Source organism: Lissotriton helveticus, chromosome 1_1, assembly GCF_964261635.1.
Source record: "Lissotriton helveticus chromosome 1_1, aLisHel1.1, whole genome shotgun sequence".
Taxonomy (NCBI): Eukaryota; Metazoa; Chordata; class Amphibia; order Caudata; family Salamandridae; genus Lissotriton; species Lissotriton helveticus.
In genome coordinates this window covers 1,413,368,257-1,413,394,154 of record NC_136057.1, presented here as the reverse complement: position 1 = coordinate 1,413,394,154, position 25,898 = coordinate 1,413,368,257, and the positions used below count along the sequence as shown (strand labels likewise).

The window sequence follows — 25,898 nt, the reverse complement described above, 5'->3', positions numbered from 1 at the left end:
CGATCTCGACAGTTGAAGTTGCAAAATTCAGAACAGCTGGGCCACTCTGGAAGTGGGTCTCTGCTGTGCTGATGTCCCTCAACAGTTAGTCCTGGCATCTTCTCACTTTGTGTGCAGATAGATCTAACCTTCCAGAACTTGGTGACCTCTTTCTGGGTGGCTGCTGCGTCGGTGCGACCAGGGAACAGCAGCACAGTAAACCGGACTCTGCTGTTTTGGTGACTGCAAACTGCTGTGGAGTAGCTCCTCTACTCCAAGGGAGATTGCTAGCAATTTGTGAAGGGTTGGCAGTCCACCGGGCTTCTTTGTAGAGGCTCAGCTGCAGGACGAGTCGGTTTTCTTCAGGATTGTCGAGAGAATGATGCAGGCAGGTTGGGTGCCTAAAAGTCCACAGCAGGTCTTTAGTTCTCAGTTTTTGCGTCTCTTCTTTCGGGTCTGTCCAATCTGAGTACCTGGCATCTGGGGTGCCATCTAAATACTCAATTTAGGGGCGTTAAGGGGAGTGACAGGTATTAGCCAATGGGCTACTCACCTTTAGGGTGACTACACTCTCCTATATGACAACTTCCTGTGGTAAGTGGGCATAACCCTGACCGAGGGGACCTAATTCCACCAAAAACCAAGATGGTGGAATTATAATTTTCGTTTTCCCACCTTATGGATTGAGCTGGACTGATGGTAAACTTGATACCCTTTAGAGTTTTGCCTGGTGTGCATATTCTCATTGATATGTTTTGTGAGAATCGCATCATTTGGTCACCGTGTAGCAATTCCTAGAACAGCACCTCCTGGACATCACTCAGTCTGGATTCCGCTGCAACCACAGCATGGAAACTGCCCTCTTGGCAGCAAATGGTGGCATCAGAACCATCATGGACAGAGGGGGAAACCGCCGCTCTCATCCTCCTCGATCTCTCAGCAGCCTTCATCACTGTATCCCACAGCATTCTCATTGCTAGACTTCATGACTCAGGAATTCAAGGACCTGCCCTGACATGAATTGCCTTATTCTGACAGAACACAACGGGTAAGACTCCCCCTTAAACCTCTGAACCCAAGGTGCTTGTCTGCAAAGTCCCCCAAGAATCCCTCCTCAGCCAACCCTTTTCAGCGTGTGCATGGCACCTCTCGCCCTTATTATAAGAACTCACAATATCAACATTTTCCCCTATGCCAATGATTTCCAGCTCATCCTGTCCCTCACTCACTACAACAATTCCACTAGGGCCCACTTCTCCTGCTGTATGACTAACGTGGACAACTGATGAGGGAGAGCTGCCTAAAACTCAACAAAACAGAGATCCTGATTTTCAGAAACCGGAACTCCCCATTGGACTCCTCTTGGTGGCCAGCTGAACTGGAACCCATGCCCACCCCACAGACCACGCCAGAAAGCTCGGTATCATCCTTGACTAAAAACTCACTGTGAATAAACAGGTAAACGCAGTGACTTCATCCTGCTTCCTAATTCTCCAAATGCTCCGCAAAATGTTGAGATGGCTTCCAATGCACATGAGACGCACTTTCACCCCGGCCCTCATATCCAGCAGACTTGATTATGGCAATGCACTCTACATCAGCATCTCCAACCAACTTATTCATTCACTCATTCAAACAAGACCATACAAAACACCTCTGCCAGGCTCATCCCAGAAGTCCCCAGTAGCGCTCACATCACGCCCCACCATAGCGAACTATACTGGCCACCAATCCAGAAAGAATGCCAATTCAAGGTACTCATCCTCACCTACAAAGCCCTACTCAACACTGGACCTGCGTACCTCAACAACTGACTTCAACTCTACTATCTAACCATACAGCTACTCTCAGCCTCAGTCACCCCGCATATGTCCCCCACAACCACAGAAACAAGTCAGGAGGGTGCTTCTTTTCCTACATCGCCGCCAAGACCTGGAATGAACTCCCAACACATGAGGGCTACCTCTTCGCTACTCAACTATAGACCTGGCTGTTTAACTAGGAGCTCCACTCGACCTAAGATCCTGCTCCAGTGCCTGGACACCCTCACAGGGTATAAGTCGTGCCATATAAAATTGACCTAATATAACATGAAATAACATAGGGAGGTATATCTACCCACCCACAAAAGAATAAGCCCATTCCTTTTCACAAAGAGCATTTATGCTTTGACTACTCGGGTGATATGCCTAGATATCACACCATGGATCTTACAAAATAAAGGTAAGTAACAGTTTTAGGTTCAAAGCAAAGTTACTTTGGTTTCCATACAAAAGTCAGTTCAACACTCAGAATTTTTTTTTAGAGTGTTATCGGGTTGGTTGTAAAAGACCTACAATAATAGCTGTTTGGGGTTAGAGCCAAGGTTCCACAAGGCTCAAGGAGGCACTCAAATCGCAGCACCAGCGGCACCAGGGTGGCCGGATGCAGAGTGCAGGGGCCCAATGTTAGCCAATTGGGCTAGGGGGCTGTCGGTTCGGGCTGTTTATGAGCAGGCCACTCAGTTGTGGGAGCAAAGCTCCTGGGGTTAGGATCAGCACAGCAGGGGCCAACAATCAGCACCAGAGCTGAACCAGCAGCACTAAGGAAGCGGCTGGATGCAGGGTGTCAAGAAGTCGCAAAGAGCCCTGTTGTTTCCAAGGGAGATCTCCGATTTGGATGAAATGCTGGCAAAAGAGGTACGTTGGATTATTGAGGGTTGCCTTGCCATCCAAGGCCATGGGGTGTTGGGTTCAGGGGTGTCTTTGGGCGTCGGGTTTCTTTACCCACTCCGGTCGCTGTTGGGGGGGCCCTCAGGTTGAGGCTGCAGGCGTCGAGTAGAAGGTTGAGGCAGGTCGGGGATCACCAGATCCCAGGTCCGGATCGCGTGCGAGACCTGCTTGTGTTGGGCCACTCCGGCTTGGGCGTCTGGTGCGGAGTGGTGCAGAACCGCAAATTCGGCTGAATGTGGGGTCTGAGTTGGGACTTTCGGAGGAGCAAATCTGCTCACAGGAGACAGTCTGTTGGGTGAAGGCAGGGCAGGTGCTCCGTGTTCTGGATACTGCTGGATGGTGGACATGCCAGGGTTTCGCTAGGAGCAGGTCCAAGCCGGGAGAGGCAGGTAGGGTTTAAGTTTAAGTTTAAAAATTTGTATAGCGCACTACTCACCCAGAGGGTCTCAAGGCGCTTGAGGGAGGTGGTACTTTACTTATCGAATATCCAAGTTTTTAGTTGTTTTCTGAAGGAGAGGTGGTTCTATGTAAGGCGGAGGTGGGTGGGGAGAGAATTCCAGGTCTTGGCCGCTAAGTAGGAGAAGGATCTTCCCCCCATGGTGGATTTTTGGATGCGTGGAATTGCGGCGAGGGCTTGATTGGACGATCTTAGTTGGCGGGTGGGGGTGTAAAAGGACAGGCGCGTGTTGAGGAATTCGGGTCCTAGGTCGTATAGGGCTTTGTGTGCGTGGGTGAGGAGGTGGAGCGTTATTCTCTTGTTGACGGGGAGCCAGTGGAGGTCTTTCAGGTGACCGGAAACGTGAGCTTGGCGCGGGATGTCTAGGATGAGTCTGGCCGAGGCGTTTTGGATGCGTTGGGAGTTTTTTCTGTAGCTTGGCTGTGGTTCCGGCGTAAAGGGTGTTTCCGTAGTCCAGTCGGCTTGTGACCAGTACATGGGTGACCGTCTTTCTTGTTTCGATGGGGATCCAACGGAAGATTTTTTTGAGAATACGTAGGATGTTGAAGCAAGATGATGAGACGGCGTTGACTTGTCTGGTCATCGAGAGGGAGGAGTCCAGGATGAAGCCCAGGTTACGTGCGTGGTCCGTCGGTATGGGTGCGGTTCCCAGGGCCGGTGGCCACCATGAGTCGTCCCAGGCGGAGGGGGATGATCCTAGGATGAGGACTTCCGTTTTGTCCGAGTTCAGTTTTAAACGGCTGTTCTTCATCCATTCGGCTACTTCTTTCATCCCTTCGTGTAGGTTGGTTTTGGCGGTGTTTGGGTCTTTGGTGAGGGAGAGGATCAACTGGGTGTCGTCTGCGTAGGAGGGTTGGAGCCAAAGCAGTTGTCGTCCTCTTTCTTGTTTCAGCACAGCTCTTTGGTCATTCTTCAGTTGTTTCTGAAGAGGCAAGGTTAACCTAAATACAAAATTAGAGAGCGTTACAGGGGGTTGAAGGTCGGGACCAATAGGTCCCTTCCTTGGGGTGAGTAAACCCCTATTATGCCACCTTCCAGTGGAAGGGGACATGAATCTCTCTCTAATTTGCTGTGTCCCCTTCATCTTGAAGATGGAGGGGACTGAGATGTGGGCTTCACCTCCCCTCCTCCACCTGAGGGGTGTGGTTGGCAAAGCTGGGCACACCTCTCTTCCGCACTTTGTTTTCCCACCTGTTCTCCCGGTGGGAGCCAGTTTCTGGGGGCAGCAAAAGGCAGGGTCAGCCAACAAGCGGCAGGCCTTTGAAGCTCACCCTTCGTGGGCCCAGCCCATCCTAGGGGAGGAGGCATGACATCTCTGCCCAGGATGTGCTTTGTTTCTGGACCCAGAGAGCGGAAACCCTCTACCTAGGGGTCCAGAAACCTGTCTGATGGTGGCAAATGGCGGGTAGCCACTCACCCTGGACACTAGAGTTAGGTAGTTTTTCAGGAGGCTTCTCTAAGATGCCCACTAAGTGCATTTGGCATTAAATACCACACGGGCATCAGTGTGGGTTTAATGTACTGAGACGCTTGATACCAAACTTTCCCAGGTTTAAGCAAAGCCATTATGGTGCTGTGGAGTTAATAATGATAATTTCCCAGACCATATACTCCTTACGGCTTTACTGCACTTAAAATATCTAAGAATGGACTTGGACACGGTAGGGTTACTGAGCTCATGCACTTGTACCCTCACCAGTGGTATAGTGCATCTAACTAGAGGGATGGCTTACCTCAACCAGAGGCAGTGGGTTTTAGGCACGGCACACAGTGACGTGTGCCATGTCGACTTTTCTCTGCACCAAAACACGCAGCCTGCAATGGCAGTTGTGTACACGGCCTCTGAAGGTGGCACAATACGTGCTGCAGTCCTTAGAGACCTTCCTTGGTCACAGTGCCCTTGGTACTGTAACCGTAGGACGGGTCAAGAAGGGGTTAATGGCCAAAGTACCGACTGGTGGAACACTGACCTGCCTCCAAACCCCTCTCTTCCACCGCTTCAGGACCCTTGGGATACCGAGTCCGACGCTGGGTGGACACAACAGCTGAGAGAAAACGAGGAAGGCCTCTTTAACTGGGTCGGACCGGAGGAAGAGGAGACGCCCACCTGTGACGCGCTACTGTGCGGATTGGCTAAAGCCCCGGAAGAGGAAAGTGCAGGGTGTGGAAACACTACGGAGACGGAAGTGGAGAGGAGAGAGCGAGCGGAAGATTTGGAGAGTAGTACGGGACGACGAGCGGGAGACTTGGAGGACGGAGCAGAGAGAGGAACCTCGGAGGAAGGCGGAAGACGGAAGCGGTGCCTGGAGGCCAACAACATCACGCAGCGCCCAGCCACGCTCAAGGGAGAGTGTGGCTCCGGCAGGTACGTGAGCGCGTGTCAGGCTGGTTGGAAAGGCGAGGAGACGCCGTGTGAATATTGTACATAAACTTCCATTCCCTTTTGTTTCCCTACCCTCCCTTACCTCCTCTCCCCCGATATCCCCTCACATATAGTACACCTGAGAGAGTTTGTGGTATTCACTATCACCGGTGCCCTCACGTCCCGGTTTCCCTTTTAGGTTAGCTGACTCACCGAACGCCTTACTAAAGAGTCCTCTTTCTCCACATGTGACGCTGGGACACGGCGAGGAAAGTCGAAGAGGACACTGGAGACTCTGGGCAGAGGCGGACCAGCCCCCGAAGATCCCGTGCCTCGACAACCACCTTGGATCCAGCTGCTCTAGCCCGAGAAAGGTTGACACAGCGAAAGAAAAAGACTTTCATAAAAATAAAGCCCTACTTACCACGCACTGGTGTGTCTGTCCCTCCTTCCGAACCGCCTACAGGTACCCATGGTACCTTTAACAAGGGACTTAAGAGGTCGTCAGAGTTGCCAATTGGGTTTGTAACAGTACAGTTTTGCAGCGTGAATCTTTCTGGATTCACTATGCTGTGCATTATTCCGCCGTCTTGTGGTTGGGTCCGGAATCGTAGTCTTTTCTTGTTTTTTTTTTTTGTAGCCCAGGTGGGCGTCGGCGTCTCACCTCTTGGTGTATTTCCGGTGACGTCGGCACGCTTCCTGCGGAAGCTCCCACTCTTGGGCGCCATCTTCGGATTCTTTTTTCCGCGGTTGGGTCTGGATCGTTCCCGGAAAGGGCTCCAGACATTTTTGGAGAAAGAAGAAGAAAAATACGCATTTTTGGACGAAAAGGATATTAAAGGACTACAGGAGACTACATCATTGAAGAGGACGACGAAGGAGAAGAAGATCTTCTAGAACTTCGACGTCCATCGGAGAATGCACGCTCAGGGGGCTCCCTGAACGCATGAGATGGACAACACTCCTTTCAAATTCTGCCGTAACTGCCACCACAAGTACGCGCAGAAGGACCAGCACTCGGTTTGCAACCTTTGCCTACCGGTCGACCACGAGAGCAGGGACTGCAACGCTTGCTCCGTCTTCACGCCGAAGACTCTTCGAGTTAGAGCGAGACAGAGGGTAGCCAACGCCAGCATGCAGTGCAAAGGCCACCCAACGTCCCTTCGGGACCTGGGGCTATCATCTGAAGAAGAGGACAATGCCGCCGCCGAAGACGACGGCTACGCGGTCGTAGAGACAGATAATACGAAGACGCCTTACAAGGTAGGAGACTCTACGGCCCCTAAACACCCGAGAGACTGAGTCTCGAAAAAACGAGGGCAAGGCCTCGAAGACGCCGAAAACTTCGGCCCCCGCAGCTACACCAAGGGCCAGCGGACCCTCTGAGAAGGAGTCCCCGGCGCCGAGAGCTGGTGAACAGCAAAAGACGTCGAAAAACGTCCCCGAAAAGGAGCGTTCCACACCGAGGGAGAAAGACCTGAAGACCTCTTCGGCCCCGGCAAAGGACCCGAAAGCTAGCTCGGCACCGAAACCTTCGACACCGAAGATCGGCTCGGCGCAGAGCTAACCGCCAAAAACCCTGGCCGAACCATTCGACGCAGAACACGCGGCCGAAATGGAGAAAAAGAAGAGACGGCTCGAGGCCGAGATGGAAAACATCCTGCAGCGAAAGAAAGAATTCGACGCCAGGATGAAAGACTTCATGATCCCGACGAAACCTCTAAGCCACAGGTAGTCGAGATAACGGAGGAGGAGGAGGACTACGACATCGAAGGACAGTCTGGGAGCGTCGAGGCATTCGACGAACAAGAAGATGAGGAGGCCTACTATGATTATGAAGGGGACGACGACCGCAGGACGCTCCTCGGGTCTGCATCCTCGGAGACTCAGGAGATAGATTGGCAAGACGTCGACACCGAGAGCCCGAAGGAGAACGTCGACACGTATCCCTCGAGGCCCTCGCCGCCGGATGACATTGGGGTCTACAACACAGTCATCAGGAATGCCGCTGCAGTTTTCAAAGTAAAACTCGACGAAGAGAAGCAGAAGGCAGACTTCCTTCTAGAGACACTGCTTCCCACTCAAACAAGGAGCCAGTACCTGCCCATGCTCGAGAGTGTCATGGCTCAGGGGAAGGAGGCTTTCAAGGAGCCTGCAACCTGCAAAGCAGTCACTCCCAGGACGGAGAAAAAGTATAAGCATTCCTCCAAAGACCCACCCTACATTCAGGGCACGGTCTCGGCAGACTCCATCATCACAGCCACGGCAAGGAAGAGGGCCAATGTGCCTACTACTTCTGGGCCACCTCCAGACAAGGAAAGCAAGAGGATGGACCTCGTTAGGAGAAGAATTGAACGGAATGCCGCAATGCACTGGCGCATGGGAAATTCCAACGCGCTGCTCAGCAGACACATGTACCAGATCATGGATGAGCTGGGCCAGTTAGTGAAGAACATGCCTCAGGAATTCAAGCAAAGAGCTGAACACCTGGTCGACGAGGGGAAGAATGTGGCAAATTCTTGCCTCAAAATTGCCCTGGACGGGGCAGACACCTCCAGCAGACTCATGATGATGGGCATCACGGAAAGGAGACAAGCCTGGTTCAAGATTTCAGGCTTCAAGCCGGAAGTGCAACACAGCATCCTGAACACCCCGTTCAACGGAGAAACGTTGTTCGGGGCCCCAGTTGATGAGAAGCTCAGCCAACTGAAGAAGGATAACGAGACTGCAAGATCCATGGGGGCATTGCAGTTCAGAGGTACTAAAAGAGGCACCCCGTCACGAAGACCTAACTGGAGGAGAGGAAACCAGCCAGGAACATCACACCAGGCGTTCCAACAAACCCACCAGGCAGACACCCAGACACAGCAGGGTCAACAAAAGCAGTCCTGGCAGTACCAGCCAAAAGGCCAGTCCTTTCGCGGGAGAGGAATTGGACGTGGACAGAGTAAGAGAGGGGGACAACAGCCCACCTCTAAGTGACTTACGCAAGCTCCATGTGCCCACCCAAGCAAAAACTCCCAGGGTGGAGCACAAACAAAACAGCCAGGAGTTACACGAACTAAACACCTGCGAGCATGTAAGACCAGTGGGAGGAAGACTAAAGCATTTCTTCCAGGAGTGGTAGAGAATTACTTCAGACAAATGGGTTCTCAACATCATACAGTTCAGGTACTGCATAGAGTTTGAAGGGAAACCAACAAACAGAAAAACGAAAAGAAGACCACTAGCATAGAAAGAGGTAGAGCGCCTTCAAGAAGAAGCAAGAGAGCTCCTGCAGAAGCAGGCCATAGAACCAGTGCCTTACAGAGAAAGGAACAGGGGCATGTACTCAACGTACTTCCTGGTACCAAAGGTAGACGAAACGATGAGACCCATCCTGGACCTAAGATTCTTGAACAAATTCATAAGAACGCAAAAGTTCAAAATGACCTCCCTGCAAGAGGTACTTCCTCAATTGCAAGGCGGGGACTTCATGGTCACCATAGACCTCAAGGATGCCTAGCTGCACATCCCAATGAACAGAGGGCACAAGCATCTGCTCAGATTCACCATTGGAGAAGACCACTACCAGTTCATAACCCTGGCGTTCGGCCTCAAATCGGCACCAAGGGTCTTCACAAAGTGCCTCGCAATAGTCGCAGCACACCTACGAAGGGAAGGAATACACGTATACCCTTACCTGGACGACTGGCTAATAAAAGCAAGCTCATACGAAACGTGCAAGCAGCACGCACAGAGAGTGACGAGCACGCCGATGAACCTGGGTTTCTCCATCCACTGGAGGAAATCCTCACTGGAACCAGAACAAGTAAAAATCTTCCTGGGAGCACAGATCGACACCTTACAGAGCAAGGTGGTCCCCAGCGAGAAGAGATCGAGAGCGCTGGTGAAGGAGATGCAGCTCTATCGGAAGGGGCAAGCTCGGACAGTGAGAACAGCGAGCAAGATCATGGGCATGATGGCATCATGCATACACCTAGTGCCAAATGTACGGCTTCACATGAGACCTTTACAGGAATTGCTACAGGAGCAATTGTCACAAGCTACAGGTCGTTGGGAGGATCTAGTGGTTGTAACGCACTCAGTGCAGAAAGAAATGGCATGGTGGAATATGAGGAACATAACAAGGGGAAAGCCTCTGGCGCCACCAATGCCAACTGTGACCATCACCACAGACGCATCCCAGAAGGTATGGGGCGCTCACATGGAGAAACTCAGAGTGAGAGGACTGTGGACACCAGCAGATGTGGTCAAACACATCAATTACCTGGAGTTGAAGACAGTTTTCCTAGCGTTGAAAGCCTTCCAGACAAAACTGTACAAGCAGACGGACAACACAAAAGCGATGTTCTACATCAACAAGCAGGGTGGGACACAATCAGCCCCGCTTTCAAGGCTAGTGCAGGAGATATGGAGATGGGCTATCCCACTCAACATAGACCTGTTAGCCATACATCTACCAGGGAATGACAATGTGGAGGCAGATTGGCTCAGCAGACAGACATCGGCATCCCACGAGTGGGAGCTCAATGCACAAGAAACAAGGAGGCTGTTCGACAGGTGGGGGACACCGTCGGTGGACCTATTTGCAACACGCCAAAATGCAAAATGCCGAAACTTCGCATCCAGGCAGCCCGGGAAGGGGTCCCTGGGGAATGCCCTATGGATAGACTGGTCCAGGACATTTGCTTACGCTTTTCCCCCCGATACCGCTGATGCACAAGGTACTCAGCAAGTGTAGAACGAGCAACATGACCCTGATACTGGTCGCACCGCAGTGGGCCAGGCAGACATGGTACTCCCAGATCATGGAGATGACACAGTGTGCACCCCACAGATTCGGGAGAAGAAAGGACCTACTCTCCATGCAAAACGGAGAGGTGCTGCACCCAGAGCCAGAGAGCCTGAGCCTAGTAGCATGGCTCCTGAAGACATAGAGTTTGCGCATTTGAAACTGCCAGAAAGCACCCTGAGGGTACTTCGGGAGGCACGACGGCCCAGCACACGGAAGTGCTATGTATCAAAATGGAAGCGATTTACATTGTGGTGCAGGAGAGAAAAGCTACACAATAAGATGCAGAAGGACCCGACAGTGCTTAAGTACCTCACGCACCTGCTCGACAAGAACCTAAGCTCATCCTCATTAAGAGTTCACTTAGAAGCGATAGTCGCTTACACAAGGGGAGAAACGTGCAAGAGTTTCTTCACATCACAAGTCATTAAGAGATTCCTGGAGGGAGCAAAAAGGATCGCACCACCAAAGAGGGTGCTGCCACCTGCATGGAACCTTAACCTAGTCCTAACGGAACTCATGAAAGAGCCTTTCGAGCCACTTCACAAGGCCTCCCTAGAAATGCTGACCATGAAAACAGCTTTCCTGGCAGCAATCACCTCACTACGCAGAGTGAGCAAGCTACAGGCACTAACGCTACAAGAACCCTACATCCAGATACTCAACGATAGGGTAGCGATGAGAACGGACCCACACTTCATGCCAAAGGTGGTGTCAAGGTTCCACATGAACCAGACTGTACAAATACCAAGTTTCTTAAAAAAAACCAGCCACTAGCGCTGAACGGGCTCTGCACACCCTAGACGCCAGAAGGGCAGTCATGCACTACATTGAGAGAACAAAAGGACACAGGAAAACAAAACAGTTTTTTGTGTCCTTCGCTAACAGTTTCATGGGGAAACCAGTAACTAAAGGAACCATTGCACGATGGATCGCTCAAACAATACAGTTCTGCCACAAGCGGGCAGGACAGGAACTAGCAGAGGGGACACGCGCCCACTCTACCAGGAAGAAGGGAGCTACAATAGCCTTCCTAGCTAACACACCCATTCAGGACATATGCCTGGCGGCAACATGGGCTTCAGTGCACACGTTCACGAAGCACTACTGTGTGGATATACAGATGAACAAGGAAGCACAAGTCGGACAAAAGGTGCTTCAACACATATTCAATAACCAACGCGCATCTTCCACCCAGCCGCCACAAACATGAGAAACCGCTACAAAGTCTATGCACAGCATAGTGAATCCAGAAAGATTCACGCTGCAAAACGAATAGTTTCTTACCTGTCGGTGTAGTTTTGCAGGTTGAAGATCTTTCTGGATTCACTAGCGAACCCACCCACCTCCGCCAGAAAGATGATGCTGGAAAAAAAAGGTGGTTAAAAACAGAGACAATACTGAAACAAGACGCCTTAAAGGTTAAAGCGGTGAATAACTGAGTGGAACATTGCCATAACTTCGGTAACAGAACAAACTCGAAAAAAAGAATCCGAAGATGGCGCCCAAGAGTGGGAGCTTCCGCAGGAAGCGTGCCAACATCACCGGAAATACACCAAGAGGTGAGACGCCGACGCCCACCTGGGCTACAAAAAAACAAAAAAGCAAAGAAAAGACTACGATTCCGGACACAACCACAAGACCGCGAAATAATGCACAGCATAGTGAATCCAGAAAGATCTTCAAGCTGCAAAACTACACCGAGAGGTAAGAAACTATTCGTTTTAGGAAAAGAACATAGGCCCTGGGTACCTGGTGGGTAGGAACCCAGGGCACATTTTGTCAAAGAGCATCACCATCAGGCAACACGTGTGTGTGTGTGTGTGTGTGGGGGGGGGTAACCATGCAAAAAGGGGCACTTCACTACAAACTGGTACCGTATTCTCAAGCAATAACTGTAAGAAACTGGCTCTATATATACTACACCACAATGAGGTATAGTTTGTACAGAGTCCAAGTGTCCCCAGAGGTAGTTAGAGGTTAAAGTTAGAGCCTTACTCTCTAATTGTGGTAGCTTGGTCGAGCAGTAAGGCAGAATCAGAGGACAGTGTTAATCATTTGATGTACACACTCAGTCAGCCAATGAATTCACACACTCAATAGAAATTTTACTTTGTTTGATGTACAGGGGAGCAGTAGTATGCAACACGTAGCAAATGCAGTACATTGAAATGAATAGGCTTTTTCAGTAAATTACAGGTAAGTTACTTTTTACGTTACTTTTCTAACTCAGTACTGGATACCTAGATTTAGCACTGGGACATTTCCTTGAAATAGGTAAGTAATTACGTTTTGGTTATTCGCATAATTTTTAAAGAATATTTTCAGTTTTCAAAACTCCACACTTAGAAACGTTTTGGAGAAAAAGTGTCAATGTTATCCTATGGAAGGAAAACACGCCAACGGTTCACATGTAAACGACTGTGGGAGTTAAGGTTCTGGGGTTAGACTCCGGGGTCTCCCATGGTCAGTGATGCACTGTTGTTGCACCCTCAGCGGCACTAGGGCGGCCGGGTGCAGAGTATTGAGGCCAATGTTATCCATTGAGGGATAGGGGGCCACCGGTTGGTGACTGCTGACAAGCAGGCCACTGGGTTGTGGGAGCAAAGCTCCTAGGGTTAAGGTCAGGTCAGGGCAAATGAGGAAACAAAGTAGCACAGAAGGTGCACCCTCAGCGGCACTTGGGCGTCTGGGTGCAGAGTGCTGTTATGACGTCGGGCGCCCTGTTGTTTTCTATGGAGAACCTCCGGTTTGCAAAAGCATTGCAGGCAGGGAGGTGAATGACTTCTGGGTGCGACCACCACTTAGAGGTAAGTTGGGAAGTTAAGGGTTGGTCAGGCACCGTCTGTTGGGGCACACAAGGCCGTGGGGCGTTGGGTGCAGGGGTGCCTTTTGGGGTCCGATCTTCTTACCAGCTCCTGGTCGCGGCTAGGGTGCCTTCTGGATTTAGGCTGCAGGCGTCGGCTGGAGGCTTGAGGCAGGTTAGGGGTCGCCGGATCTCTGCTCAGGATCGCTGGATCTCTGCTCAGGATCGCTGGATCTCTGCTCAGGATCGCTGGATCTCTGCTCAGGATCGCCGGATCTCTGCTCAGGATCGTTGGGGTGACCTTTTCGTGGTGTTTTTTCACTCGAACTTGGGCCGGATGAAGAGTGGGCAGAAGCTGCAGTTTGAATAAGTCCGGTGTTCACTGGAGATTCAGTCTTTGAAGTGAAGGCAGGCAGGTCCTCCGGGGTTTTTGAGGTTGCTGGTTGCAGGACACACCGGGATTTCGCAGGAGCAGGTTCAAGGGGAGACAGGCCTGTACGGCTGGGGTCAAGTCAGTGGGCGTCGTCCTCTTGTTAGGTCTGCACGGCTCTTTGGTCCTTCTTCTTATCTTCCTTTCTTGTCGTTTCTGGATCTGCCTTTTTGGTTCAGGGCTGCCCCCTAAATACTGTATTTAGGGGGCGTTTTAGGGGTCTTGAGGTCAGTAGCCAATGAGCTACTGACCTTAAGGTGACTACACCCTTGGTCTGCTCACCCCACGTGGGGGAGTGAGCACAATCCCAAGTCCTGATTGGGGAGTGCCTGCCATCTGCAAGATGGCGAGCACTGGAGAGGGGGCTTCACCTCGCTTCCCCCACCTGAGGGGTGGAGTTGGCAGAGGTGGGTACACCTCCTGGGCTGGCTAGTTTTTCCCGCCTGTCTACCCGCCGAAAAGGAGGGGAGACAGGAAGGGGACCTGTGCCATGTCGACTCTTTACTTTGTTCTGTACCAAAACATGCAGCCTGCAAAGGCAGTGAGGGTGTGTAAAGGTACAGGGCCTCTTAGGGTGGCACAATAGGTGCTGCAGCCCTTAGAAGTCTTCCCTGGTCTTCTAATTGCAGCTCCACTGCCTGGGGGGCAGGGGGGGCTATTTTTCAATCTATGTACAGCATATGTATCTACAGCACACATGCCTCGAATGGATTATATTACTTACCCTGTAGGCATCTGTCCATGCAGTGCTGTAGATTCACATGTGCCACCCTCCCTCCCCAAAACAACCCAGTGCATGTTGCAGTTCACATACTTTATATACTTACATCATACTATAACTTTGCCATCACATTGCTATACTTTGCACGATTACATTCTCACCTACCTATGGCAAAACAATCTGAAGATGGTGTCGATGACCATGCGCAAATTTACCAAGAGAAGGAGTCACACAACCTTGTGGCTCGAAGAAAACTTCTTGGAACAAAAGCAACTTGTAATCATCCGAGCCCAACACTAGGTGGTGGACTTATGGACAGCATGTGAATCTACAGCACTACATGCCAAGAACAGATGCTTACAGGGTAAGTAACATAATCCCTATCTTCTATTTGTAATATTTCTTTATTTATTTTTTACTAGTGAATGGACTGCTATTCAGAAATTTTCAATGGTTGTTTCTTTATATGTATTATTAGCCTTTTCTACCTGATTAAATAAAATATTTTTTTATTAAAACGTTTGGGTTTCTAAGGGAAGCTTGTAATGCTGTTTCTTGTGAGACTGTTTTAGGTAAGTCTGTTTTACTGTGGTGTGATGGTCACGTTCTGTTATGCAGGTATGACAGGGCCCAACATGCCACCTCCTGGACCTGCGGGAGCCCCTCCAGGAATGCCTGGAATGCCCACTGGAGGTCCCCAAAAGCCTTGGTCTGAAGGTAAGTCTCAGTACTGAAATAGAGCACTGATGTTGGGGCTGGGACTGCACTGTCCTTTATTTGGTTTTATCAAACATCTTCTTTCCCTCATAACCTTCAGTTTTGCACAAAGTTTAGTGGGATGCACCTTTTAGCTTTCAGTTCATCTACTGTTTTTTTAATTTTATTTTTCATTTAGTTAAACATTGCAGCAACTGAAACCATCAAGTTTAATTAACATTTGGTCTGTCAGTAGGAGTGTTGAGGTCTGTCCGATTTGTGCAGCAATATTTCATATATATCCTGGTTTTGACATAGATTTAATTCGGTCTTTTTACTGTGACGCACTCATTTCACTTGTCGCTACATTGCCTGAGGTACCTAGATTTATTATTTGCCTGCATTGTTTGTACCTTCTCTTTTCGGTTTGTGAACATTGGCTGCTTTCAGAAATTCTTCGCCTACCTTTCAGGCAACGCTGCCTCGTATTTGATTTCAGTAACAAATGCACATTGGCGCAGAACGTTTTTGAAATAAAATCGCCAGTTTAGCAACATAGAAAATGCCAAATGGAACAACTGTGGAGCTGCTACCTGAAAATGCTTTAAATATGAGAAAAACACTCATCTTGTTTATGTTTCTTCAAGCAGTTCAGTGAGCATGAGGTTGCTTTTGAAGGGAAGCTACCTTGTTAGAAAATTACTGTGAAACTGGTGAGCTGGGGCAGGGCGTTTTGGGCTCTCCCTCTGAGGAAGTTGGACAGATACTGGAAACATCATTTTCGGGTCATGTAAACATGTTTGGAATTCTGTATGGTATGGAATTCGGACCTTTGCTGCAAGGCAGGCACAGGCCAGATGCCTTTTTGTGGACTGGGTGCAGGGTTTTCTTCTCTTGTCTCTGCGCTTTCGTATTCTAGTTCTCAGAGAGGAATTCTAGTTTGCTGGTTGCCAACTATGAATTTGATAACTGCTTTACATTTTAGAGAGAAGATTATTTTATTTTTTTTAAGTTCAAATCTTTTTTATTGAGCAATAACAAAAATTATAACGGCCATAAGGCGTCAGTAGAATTACAATCGTATTGGAGTGATGCCGTAATCAAACATGGATCAGTACATATAAAACAATACATACATACAGTAAAGGAAAATAAAGTATATTGAAAACAAGAAATTAAGCATCAGTCCGGGTCTGTAAAAGAGATGAGATGAATGAATAAACAAGATAAACAAAATAACATACCATCATTGCATTCCTACGGTTGTACACAGTTCCGTAGAGCCCTCCATCCAGATCTAGCCATATAATACCAGGTATACTGTGTCGCCCCTGCACAGTGTGTCTAAGGCTGATAGGCCCATGGGTACAGGTTATAACCAGTACAGTTCATGCAGCGGGCACCCCACACTTTAGCAAGTATTGACCTCATTAGTTAGTACTTCATGGTGGGTCGAAGGTGAAGGAGGCCTGATCTAAGGAAGACCATAGTTTTTTGTTGGTAACTTGCCATGGTGATGAGTGTAGAGCGGGATTGTCGGTGCCCCTAATACAGGATAGCCATTCCCTCCAGGCATTGAAAGAGACCTCAGCCGCTGATTTCCAATTGCAGAGGACCACCTTGCATGCTAATGTTAGCAAGAGATCCAGGAGCTGGCGGTCATGGTCCCCCTTTAATAGTGGGTCTAAAACTCCCAGGATAATGTAGATGAATTCCCTTGCAGGGTGTATGTCAAACGTGTGCCCAATGTAGTCAAAGATTTTAGCCCAATATGTATGAAGCATGGGGCAATTAAATAACATGTGTGGAAGGTCACCATTACCCGAGGAGCAGTTCCAGCAAGTCGGTGTGTCTCGCAGGCCAACCTTAAATAGTCGCTGTGGGGTCCAGAATGCCCTGTTAAGAATCATATACTTGGTCTGTGATAGTATCGGCGAGACCTTATGTGTGAGTGCTGAAGCATGTATCCTGACCCAGTCTATGCTTATGCCAGTGTTGTTTGGTTCTGATTCCCATTTGGCTTCATTGCGTCTCATCGATTTGTTGGGTGTTGGTGCAAGAAGTTTATATATTTTTGAGACAAAATGTCCAAAGGATTGAAGGTGAGGTAGCATAGTTTTTAGCCAAGGCGTCGCTAGCTTGAATGTTCCAGTGGATAGGGTGGACTTTAGCTTCAGGAAAGCGTAAAAGTCGATCGGTAACAGGGAGTATCTAGCCTGCAGAGTCGAGAATGGCAGTGGCATGTTATTTTCGTGGAGATCTGCAACCACATTGATACCTTTATCAGACCAGTGGTCCCATATGATGGGCGATCCGCCGATTTTAATTGACGGGTTACGCCATAAAGATGCAGAAGATGAATTATGGATTTGCAGACCAGTGTTGTGAACGCGATCTATCCGCAAAAGAGCTCTCTTGGTATTAAGCATGATGTATTTAGAGGTCGTAAGGTGTGAGAGGTCCATTGTAAGCACAGCAGAGAGCGGGGCCTTGCCGATAATGGATTTCTCAATATCAATCCATAAGGGCGTATAAGTAGGGTCTTCGGCAAACCAGGAAGCTCCCTGCTTACAGAGAAAGGCCGTTTGGTAGTTTCTGAAATTTGGTAAACCTAAGCCCCCTTTAAGCTTTGGCAGTTGCAGTTTCTTCATGGCAACTCTCGGTTTCTTCCCTTTCCACAGGAAGTCCGTGAACGACTTCTCAACTTTATGTAGAAAGTCCTCCGTGAAGGTCATGGGGAGCATACATGCCATGTAATTTACCAAGGGACTGATCATCATTTTTAATGTTTCCGCCCTACCCCACCATGAGAGGAATTTAGGAGACCAGCCATCTAATAGTTTTTGTATTTTTTTATAGAGTATCTCCTCATTAATTTTTAGGGTGGTTATCAAATCCCTTTCAAATTCCAATCCTAAATATTTAAAACTCTTCGGCTGCCAGGTAAGCCCGGAGTCGCCCAGGATGTTTTTATCACACAGGTTATTTAATGATTTCACCTCAGTTTTATCCTTGTTCAGGGAGTATCCAGATACACTTGAGAATTCTTCGATTGTGGAGAGTAACGCCGGTATAGCCTTATCAGCTTTTTCACTCATGACCAATACGTCATCAGCATAGGCCGTGAGTTTAATTGTACAGCCTGCGAACCGAATTCCTGCAATTTCAGGATTTTCCCTAATATAGTACAGAAAGGGCTCAATTGCCAGGAGGAATAAGGACGGGGACAATGGACAACCCTGCCTAGTACCTTGCTCTAGACTAAAGGGGGAGGAAAAGGCGCCAGAGAGAAGATTATAACCCAGGAACTTAAATGTTCTGGAGCACAGGTCCTGGCAGTCCTGCCTGTTATGTAGTTTTGAGATAATGGGGACAGTTTTGCAATTTTTGCACATGCATACTCGATCCTGCCTCTGGAGAGTCGTGATTATGGAGATGGTAGAATTAAAGTTTCAAAATCTCAATATGGTGCTTTGATTATGAGGTAGCAGTTTTCCTGTAGTACTCAAATGAGAATGACCGGTGCATAATGCAACAAAGTAGGTATATGGGCTATTAGCCTGAAGTCTGACAACAACTTCTGTCATTATCATCGATCTTACACATGTTCCCGCAGGTTATGGATTTGTTCGCATCGGGATTTGTTCGCATCAGTGTTCTAGTAAAAATATATAATTTGTTACTGTAACTGTGTTGTTTTTATGGCAATCTAATGCATTGTGTGACTTTATTTTGATTTCCCTTAGGACCAATGGCAAACGCTGCTGCCCCCACCAGTGTGCCCCAGAAACTGATTACACCTCAGCCCACAGGCCGCCCTTCCCCTGCTCCCCCATCTTTGCCACCCGCAGCTTCTCCAGTCATGCCTCCACAGACCCCTTCCCCGGGCCATCCCCTCCCACCTGCCCCCATGATCCAGCTGCATCCAAAGCAGAACCGCATCACTCCTATTCAGAAACCCCGCGGCTTGGACCCAGTGGAAGTCCTACAGGAACGAGAGTATCGGTGAGCAACCTTTTAAATTGCCACATGGTAACTCTGGTACTTGCTCATTAATCTGCTTTTGTCTCTTGTACAGTCAAGATACCACTAGTGAAATTGTAGTATAACAATACCTTTCTTTAAATGACAAGTTTTTTTACTGCAGTGTGATTGGTAACGTGAGCAGATTGGGTTATCGTACAGTTAAACAATTGACAGGCCTACCGAAATCTCACTCAGCTTGCATACTTGTGTCGCTTCACAATAAAGTGAGAGACCACTCCTGCACTTGTATCAGGTCCTGTCATCAAGTCCGTTTTGTATTTGGTGACACGCAGGGCAAGTCTAGCACCCTTAGGCATCACTTTCTGTGTGAGTGTAGTTGGAGTGGATACTTGTCATTGTACTGGGGTTTCTTGTCATTGTACTGGCTCAAAGAGGTACTTGTACTAGTGACAGAAAAGACTGCTATATTTGAACCTACTCCTGGTGATGTTTTCTACACTCTTAGTCTCCCTTCTACCTCTAGTTGTCTGGCTTTTTTAAGTTTGCTCGCTGTTTCCGTTAATACTTTGCTTTTAAGGATCGCCTAAATTGCTTTATTTTTGAAGGGTCTTTATATTGCACTGTGGTTTGTGGTGTGTTTATTTCACTTAAATTGTTCAATGTGGGTGTCTCTCGTTCTAGGGACCCGTTAGCCCTGCACACAATGATTTCAGCCTTGCATGAGGCTTTGCCTTGCATCCATGTTTGCTCATCCCATTCTGTTGATAGCCATTGAAAAGAAAAAGTGTCTATAAGAGAAAAATAATGATGTACAGCACGTAGCCTTTTCACAACAATTAGGAATTGTTTGTATACCGTTTTTTTCTCCCTCTGTTATTTAACTGCTGTTTTGTTTGGTGTTCTCAAACTGCAGGTTACAGGCTCGCATTGCGCACCGAATCCAAGAACTTGAAAACCTTCCTGGCTCACTGCCAGGTGACCTGCGGACCAAAGCAACGATTGAGCTGAAAGCCCTACGGCTCCTCAACTTCCAGAGACAGGTGGGTGCTTGTGGACTCCTGAGACAGGTCTTTCAGAGCAAAGTTCTTCAGAGCAAACCTTCGAGAGAAAGAGCACACTTGTTGTAGTCCAGGATTTAGATGCATACATTCCATTTTTAGCACTTTACACATTTTTAAAAGTAATGTGGTTATTGCGTGATATGAAAATACTGGTTCATGTTGTGTTTGGGGCTGTGGATTTTCAGTGAGCTACAACATTTGTTGCCCCCTTGTAAAATCGGGATACCTCCACCCAGTGCTTTTCACACCCAACGCTGTAAGTAAGCTCTTTGTAGGGAATAGTATATGGAGGCTAATGAATGCAAGATGATTGTCTTACAAAGAGACTGCAAAGATAGAATTTGTTGGATTATCCTTGAACCGTTGTACACAGATGCCCCAGAACAGTACACCTTGATAGTGGTTATCGGTGTCCCACAGCTGCGATGCTGATGATGCAGTTTTGCTAATTGGCCATTCCATTGTCTGTTTTGTCTCCACATTTTAGAGGCAGGGTACTGTGTCGAACCTTTGATTTTGAAGTTTGTGTTTTTTTTCTATTTCCCAAATGTATATCCTGGATTATAACCTGTTGTCAATATGCCCCGCTTTTTGATGTCGTGGCATCTTTTTTGTTTCAAGCTGCGCCAAGAAGTCGTGGTTTGCATGCGGCGGGACACTGCCCTGGAGACTGCACTGAATGCCAAGGCCTACAAACGTAGTAAGCGGCAGTCCCTCCGCGAAGCCCGCATCACTGAGAAGCTGGAGAAGCAGCAGAAGGTGGAGCAGGAGCGCAAGCGCCGGCAGAAGCACCAGGTGAGGCCCAGCGCAGCAGCAAGTTTCCTTGCACATGCAAGATGGGGGTGGGAGGCCTTCTGATGAATACTTTGGGATGTCCTCAAGATATGAAGTTAGAAGTGCCAATGTTATTGGAGACATTGATATAATCACAGTACAAAACCTTTTTACATTTTGAATTCTAAGATCTACTTTGTTTTCCTCTTCTAAATGGACAGTTGTTTTTTTCGAGTAGGGGAAATCGGTTATTTTAATTTAATTTAGTCGCACTGTAACTGTTATTATGGTGTAGAATTATCCAATTTGATCCTGGATTTAAAGCTGAAGACTGTATTAGCAAACAAGGTGCATCCTTGGAATAGAATTTTGCCTACTTGAAAGGAAATAGGAGGAGCCTGTGCTTCAGCTTGTGCCTTTGTGCCTGTTGATGTGGCCACTTGAGCTCTAACATCCAATTAGTGTAAAATGTAAATCAACTCACCTACTCCTCTCCCCTCACTCAGTTCTCGAGTCAGCTATTTCCTAGGTCTTTCTTTTTTTCTTTTTTAGACTTCAGATGCACTAAAGAAGTCCTAAAGTGTGCCACCTCAGCCCGTTCAGTTTTCCACTACCCATCTCACTACAGTTAGCATAAAGGGTGTTTGAAATTGTTGCACAGGCCCTTTTAGAGTTTTTGCAGATGTTAAAGTTCAGCTGTGTTCTGACCCCTTTGCACTGTCATCACCCTCATTTACTTTGCACATACTACTACTTCAATATCTCCTCACCACCCATACCCCTCATGCTCTTTCTCAAGATTTGGGTTACTAATGCTACTGACTCTTCATTTTTACTTGCCCTTAACCCCAACTTGAGACTGAACACTACCCTCAGCAGCAAAGATTTGCCACCTTCAAAACTTCATGTCTGTCCTAAAATCCACTCCCCCCCCGCACCCCCCACCCCCATCTTTCATTTGGCAGAGTATTTTATTGATACTCCTCAAACAATAATATATAATATGACATGCAACAACTGCACTCCTCCAGTTATGGCTAACTTGGGATCTTGTTTTCTCTGCCACTGCTTCTCACTATTGAGCTTCATTAATCTTTGATTGAATTTCCACTTCTAGATGCTCACCAAATACACGTGAGCGTGTGAGTGATCCTTCTGACTTATTTCCCGTCTCAGGAATACCTCAACAGCATCTTGCAGCATGCCAAGGACTTCAAAGAGTACCACCGTTCCATGACTGGCAAAATGCAGAAGGTCACCAAAGCTGTGGCTACTTACCATGCCAATACTGAGCGGGAGCAAAAAAAGGAAAATGAACGAATCGAAAAAGAACGTATGAGACGTCTGATGGTAAGCTCTTTTTCCTTTCAGGCAGGTCCGTTTTCCAAGAACCCTGGGAGAACATTGACAAGTAAAGCTTGGCACTAATACAGCCTTTTCTGATAGCCGGCCAGTGAAGGGGGTTGTGTAGCCTTATTGTCCTTTCTGGGGAGACTCTTAAAATATAGCACATTATATGCTTACATCTACATTCGCTGCTGCTGCTACTCCCTTAAAACAGGATTCATGGTTTCTCCTTTCATATTATGCAGGCTGTACAGAACTAAGTTTTGGAGCAAAGGTGTTTTTTCTTCCTATGTCCTTTCTGGGGAGCTTTTATGTCCAGACTGACATACGTCATCAATCTTCCTTCTTTACCTTTCTTCTACTTTGAAGTAGAGTAGCCCGTGGGGTCTGTGCAAGAACAAAGTGGACAATACTTTCTGCAGTTTTTTTTAACTTTTTGAAGCATCAATACCTAAGCAGTGCTAGATGCTTTACTGTCCAGTGCAATGTGACTTAGGCTCCTTGTCTGGTATGTTACCATTACTTCCCAGGCCTTTTATGATGAGTCATTATGTCGTGGACGCTTAATCATAGGTATGTTTTTTAACTTGGATTTAGCAGGCAAGTTACTTTTTAAAGATTTAAATCACCTAAGCTTATCATTTTAGGTGTGTGTGTGAAATGAGTTCATAAGTATAACGTTTGAATCTATTAATATATCTTTCTAGGTTTAGTTTTAAATGGGATTTATGGGGTGGGTGGGTTAAGGTTTTATAGTCCTCAGGGATAGATAGATTTTAACAGTGGAAAGGAGTTTTTATGGTTCAGGGATGGGTCGTTTTTAGGGTGGTAAGGAATTTTAGAGTTTAAGGATTGTTTTTTTTGTGTTAGTTGAGTGACTATAATAAGGTATTAGAGTTTAGTGACTACACCATTTCCATATTACTGGCGACTTGGGTTTTGCCAAGGCACCTCTTATAAGTAAATTAACAGCAGGCAGTTATACAGGGATTGCAACTTTTCACATATTAATTACACACACTCTCTCACTGAAAAAAAAAGTTGAAGTAACGTTATAGTTAGATGAACTTATCAATGACATTAATGTTTAGAACTAAAAAAAATATTCACTAGTTATAGTTAGCAGTGCTAACTATAAATTGCCCCCGCTATGCACTGCTTATGACCTTACATCTGACATCAAACACGACATGTTCTATCATCATTTATGACATCACTGATAACATCTCAAATGACATAATTGTTGACATCACTGATTACATCATCCAATGAGCTTGCTAGTTTGCTTTATAGTTTACATAATGGTGGAGTACCATATTCCTTGTCTACCTATTTTTGTACAGCCTGGGTCCAGCTAATTGGTGTAAGTGTGTTCGAGGCATGTGAGCTGTAGATCACATGCTTTACATACTCCTGCCATCTAGTGTTGGGTCTGGATGTTTGCAAATTGTTTTTCTTCGAATAAGTCTTTCCAGTCACGAGGTAAGGTGACTCCTCCTTTCGGTGATAGTGCACATGGGCATAGACTCCATTGTAGGATTTTTTTTTTGCCACCATCGGGTTCGAACTTGTATTGCTGCGCTCCGTTTCGGAATCGGTCCTCAGGTTCCCCTCGGTGCGCAATCCACTCTACCTTTGACGGTATTGTTTACGAGCACTTTTCCTTTTCACCACGGTTCTACTCAACCATCAATCAATCTCTCTTTCAATTAGAATTTCGTGGGCAGCCTTCCGGCCTATCCGCGTCCGTCCAGCTCCTTGTCGATGGAACGGACTCCGTTCAAATTCTGCCCCCTGTGCCACGCGAAGTACCCGCGTACGGCCCTACATCAGGTGTGTAACTTGTGCTTGTCCCCAGAGCACAAAGAACAAGACTGCTACATGTGCCGATCCTTCAGATCAAAGAAAACTCTCCGTGATTACCAGGCTCAATGTCGAGAGATGCAGTGGCAGCAGGTAGATGACACACTGGATCTTTTCGGCGAAGACTCCGAGCAAGAGTAGGTCTCAGAGGCCGAAGAACAACAGGCTTCAGCAGCATCTGACTCCAAATCAGAGTTGCAGATTGTCCTCGAGGCTGGCGATGTGCCGCAGGGACAAGGGGGACGTGAGTACAGAAGACCCCTTCCCCCCCCCCCACATCCACCGTCCGTAAAAAATCTAAGGCTTCTGCACCACCTCTGCCTTCAGGCCAAGGGTATGTAACACAAATTGCCTGAACCACAAAATCTCCACAAGCTTCTTGCGAGGGAACGATCAATTTATTGTGATCACCCTCGACACTTTACTTAGTGTCAATGTTTTTTTTAAATCTTTTTCAAGTTATAACAAGCTACATGACAGAAAACGAACAATACATTAAATATTTACACAGCTATAAATACTTTGTACATACATGAAAAACAAATTCTTTACACAATACAAAAAAGAAAATTCCTTGCATCAAACATTACAAAAAAACTAAGAATACATCGCAAACAACATTAGAACAAACATTACAATCAAAAAATGAGAAAAATGTAGAGAAAACCAATCCAAGGGGGAATTATAAGCAAGTGAATGGCTCTTAAACAAATCAATACTGGGCCAGCTGGTCCTAGTATCGTGAAGATGACATTTGATTCCACCCTATGAAAGTGCCGACGCGTTTCGAGATCAGGCACAATGTCGCTGATCTCTCATCAGGGCTGTTTTATTCTTTGTATCAAACTTGTTTGTAAGTAGAGCAGGGCATTAAGGCGTAAAGGGGTTTCAAACCTATTATTTTAAGCGTGGCCAGGCAGGACAACCTTGCTATTGTCAACTGCCGCCAACCGGCGTACTTATATGTAGTCTACCACCATGCGGATAAGCTCCTTAATGGGGTATTTCTGTTCCCTTTTAAATTTCTGATTTTTTTTTCGAAAAAATGCTCTCAATTGGCCGTCCTGCTCTGAAATAACAGCACGCCACTGGTGTGATCAAAGTGGCGTGCTGTTATTTCCAAACACAAACACAAGCTTCCTGATGGCGGCAGCTCTTATAAGATTCAGTTGAAGAGGAAAAATGTGAGTACTTGTCCTTTTCACACACTACCATCTCCTCATCCTCCCTCTTCACAACAGCGTGATCCTTTACACATTACACCTTTTCATTCTCCTCTACCTCACCCTGATGCAGATGATACTGATGATGATGACGACACAGTTACCAATAGATCCTTGGACGGATTATCCAATGGGATACAGACCCAGATCTTTACCCTGCCAGACCATTTCCACCTGATGACAATCTGTCATATCAGGAGCTCATTGGTAGAGCTGCACAGTACCACAGGGTGGAGCTCCATAAAGAGTCCTTAGAGGAGGATTTTTTCTTTGAAACTCTAGGAACACATAAGTCTAGTCAAACACTGCCTAAGGGTATGTTGAGGCACACTGACAATATCTTTAAAGATCATGTATGTGCTAGAATCCTCACTCCTAAAGTAGATAAGAAATACCTTCCCCATCAGACCCTATTTTTTATTGAGGGTCATTTACCACTTGACTCTCTAGTAGTATCCAAAGCTCGAAAGGGCGCTAATTCTAAACTGTCTGGGGATGCTCCTCCCCCCAGATAGTCAAAACTGATGGATGCTTCTGGCAAACGTGTAGCTGCGCAAGCAGCTAATCATTGGTGTGTTGTTAACACCCAAGGTCTCCTAGCAAGATTGATAGGGCCCACTAGGACGAAATAGAGCAATTACTAAAGTTTCTCCCAGAAGAGCAGCAGACCAAAGCTCAGGATTTAG

The 25,898-nt window shown here is 47.3% G+C and overlaps 1 protein-coding gene across 5 annotated transcripts in view; it reads left to right on the top strand.

Annotated features, from left to right (window-relative positions):
• SMARCA4 (SWI/SNF related BAF chromatin remodeling complex subunit ATPase 4) overlaps positions 1–25,898 on the top strand; it is a 778,095-nt gene that overhangs the window by 83,806 nt on the left and 668,391 nt on the right. For all 5 annotated transcript variants that reach the window (XM_078684950.1, XM_078684957.1, XM_078684972.1 and 2 more), the window contains exons 5-9: positions 14,880–14,978; positions 18,704–18,962; positions 19,858–19,984; positions 20,627–20,800; positions 21,956–22,129. In XM_078684950.1, coding sequence (XP_078541076.1) covers positions 14,880–14,978; positions 18,704–18,962; positions 19,858–19,984; positions 20,627–20,800; positions 21,956–22,129 — 833 coding nt within the window. The remainder of the gene's footprint in view (positions 1–14,879; positions 14,979–18,703; positions 18,963–19,857; positions 19,985–20,626; positions 20,801–21,955; positions 22,130–25,898) is intronic.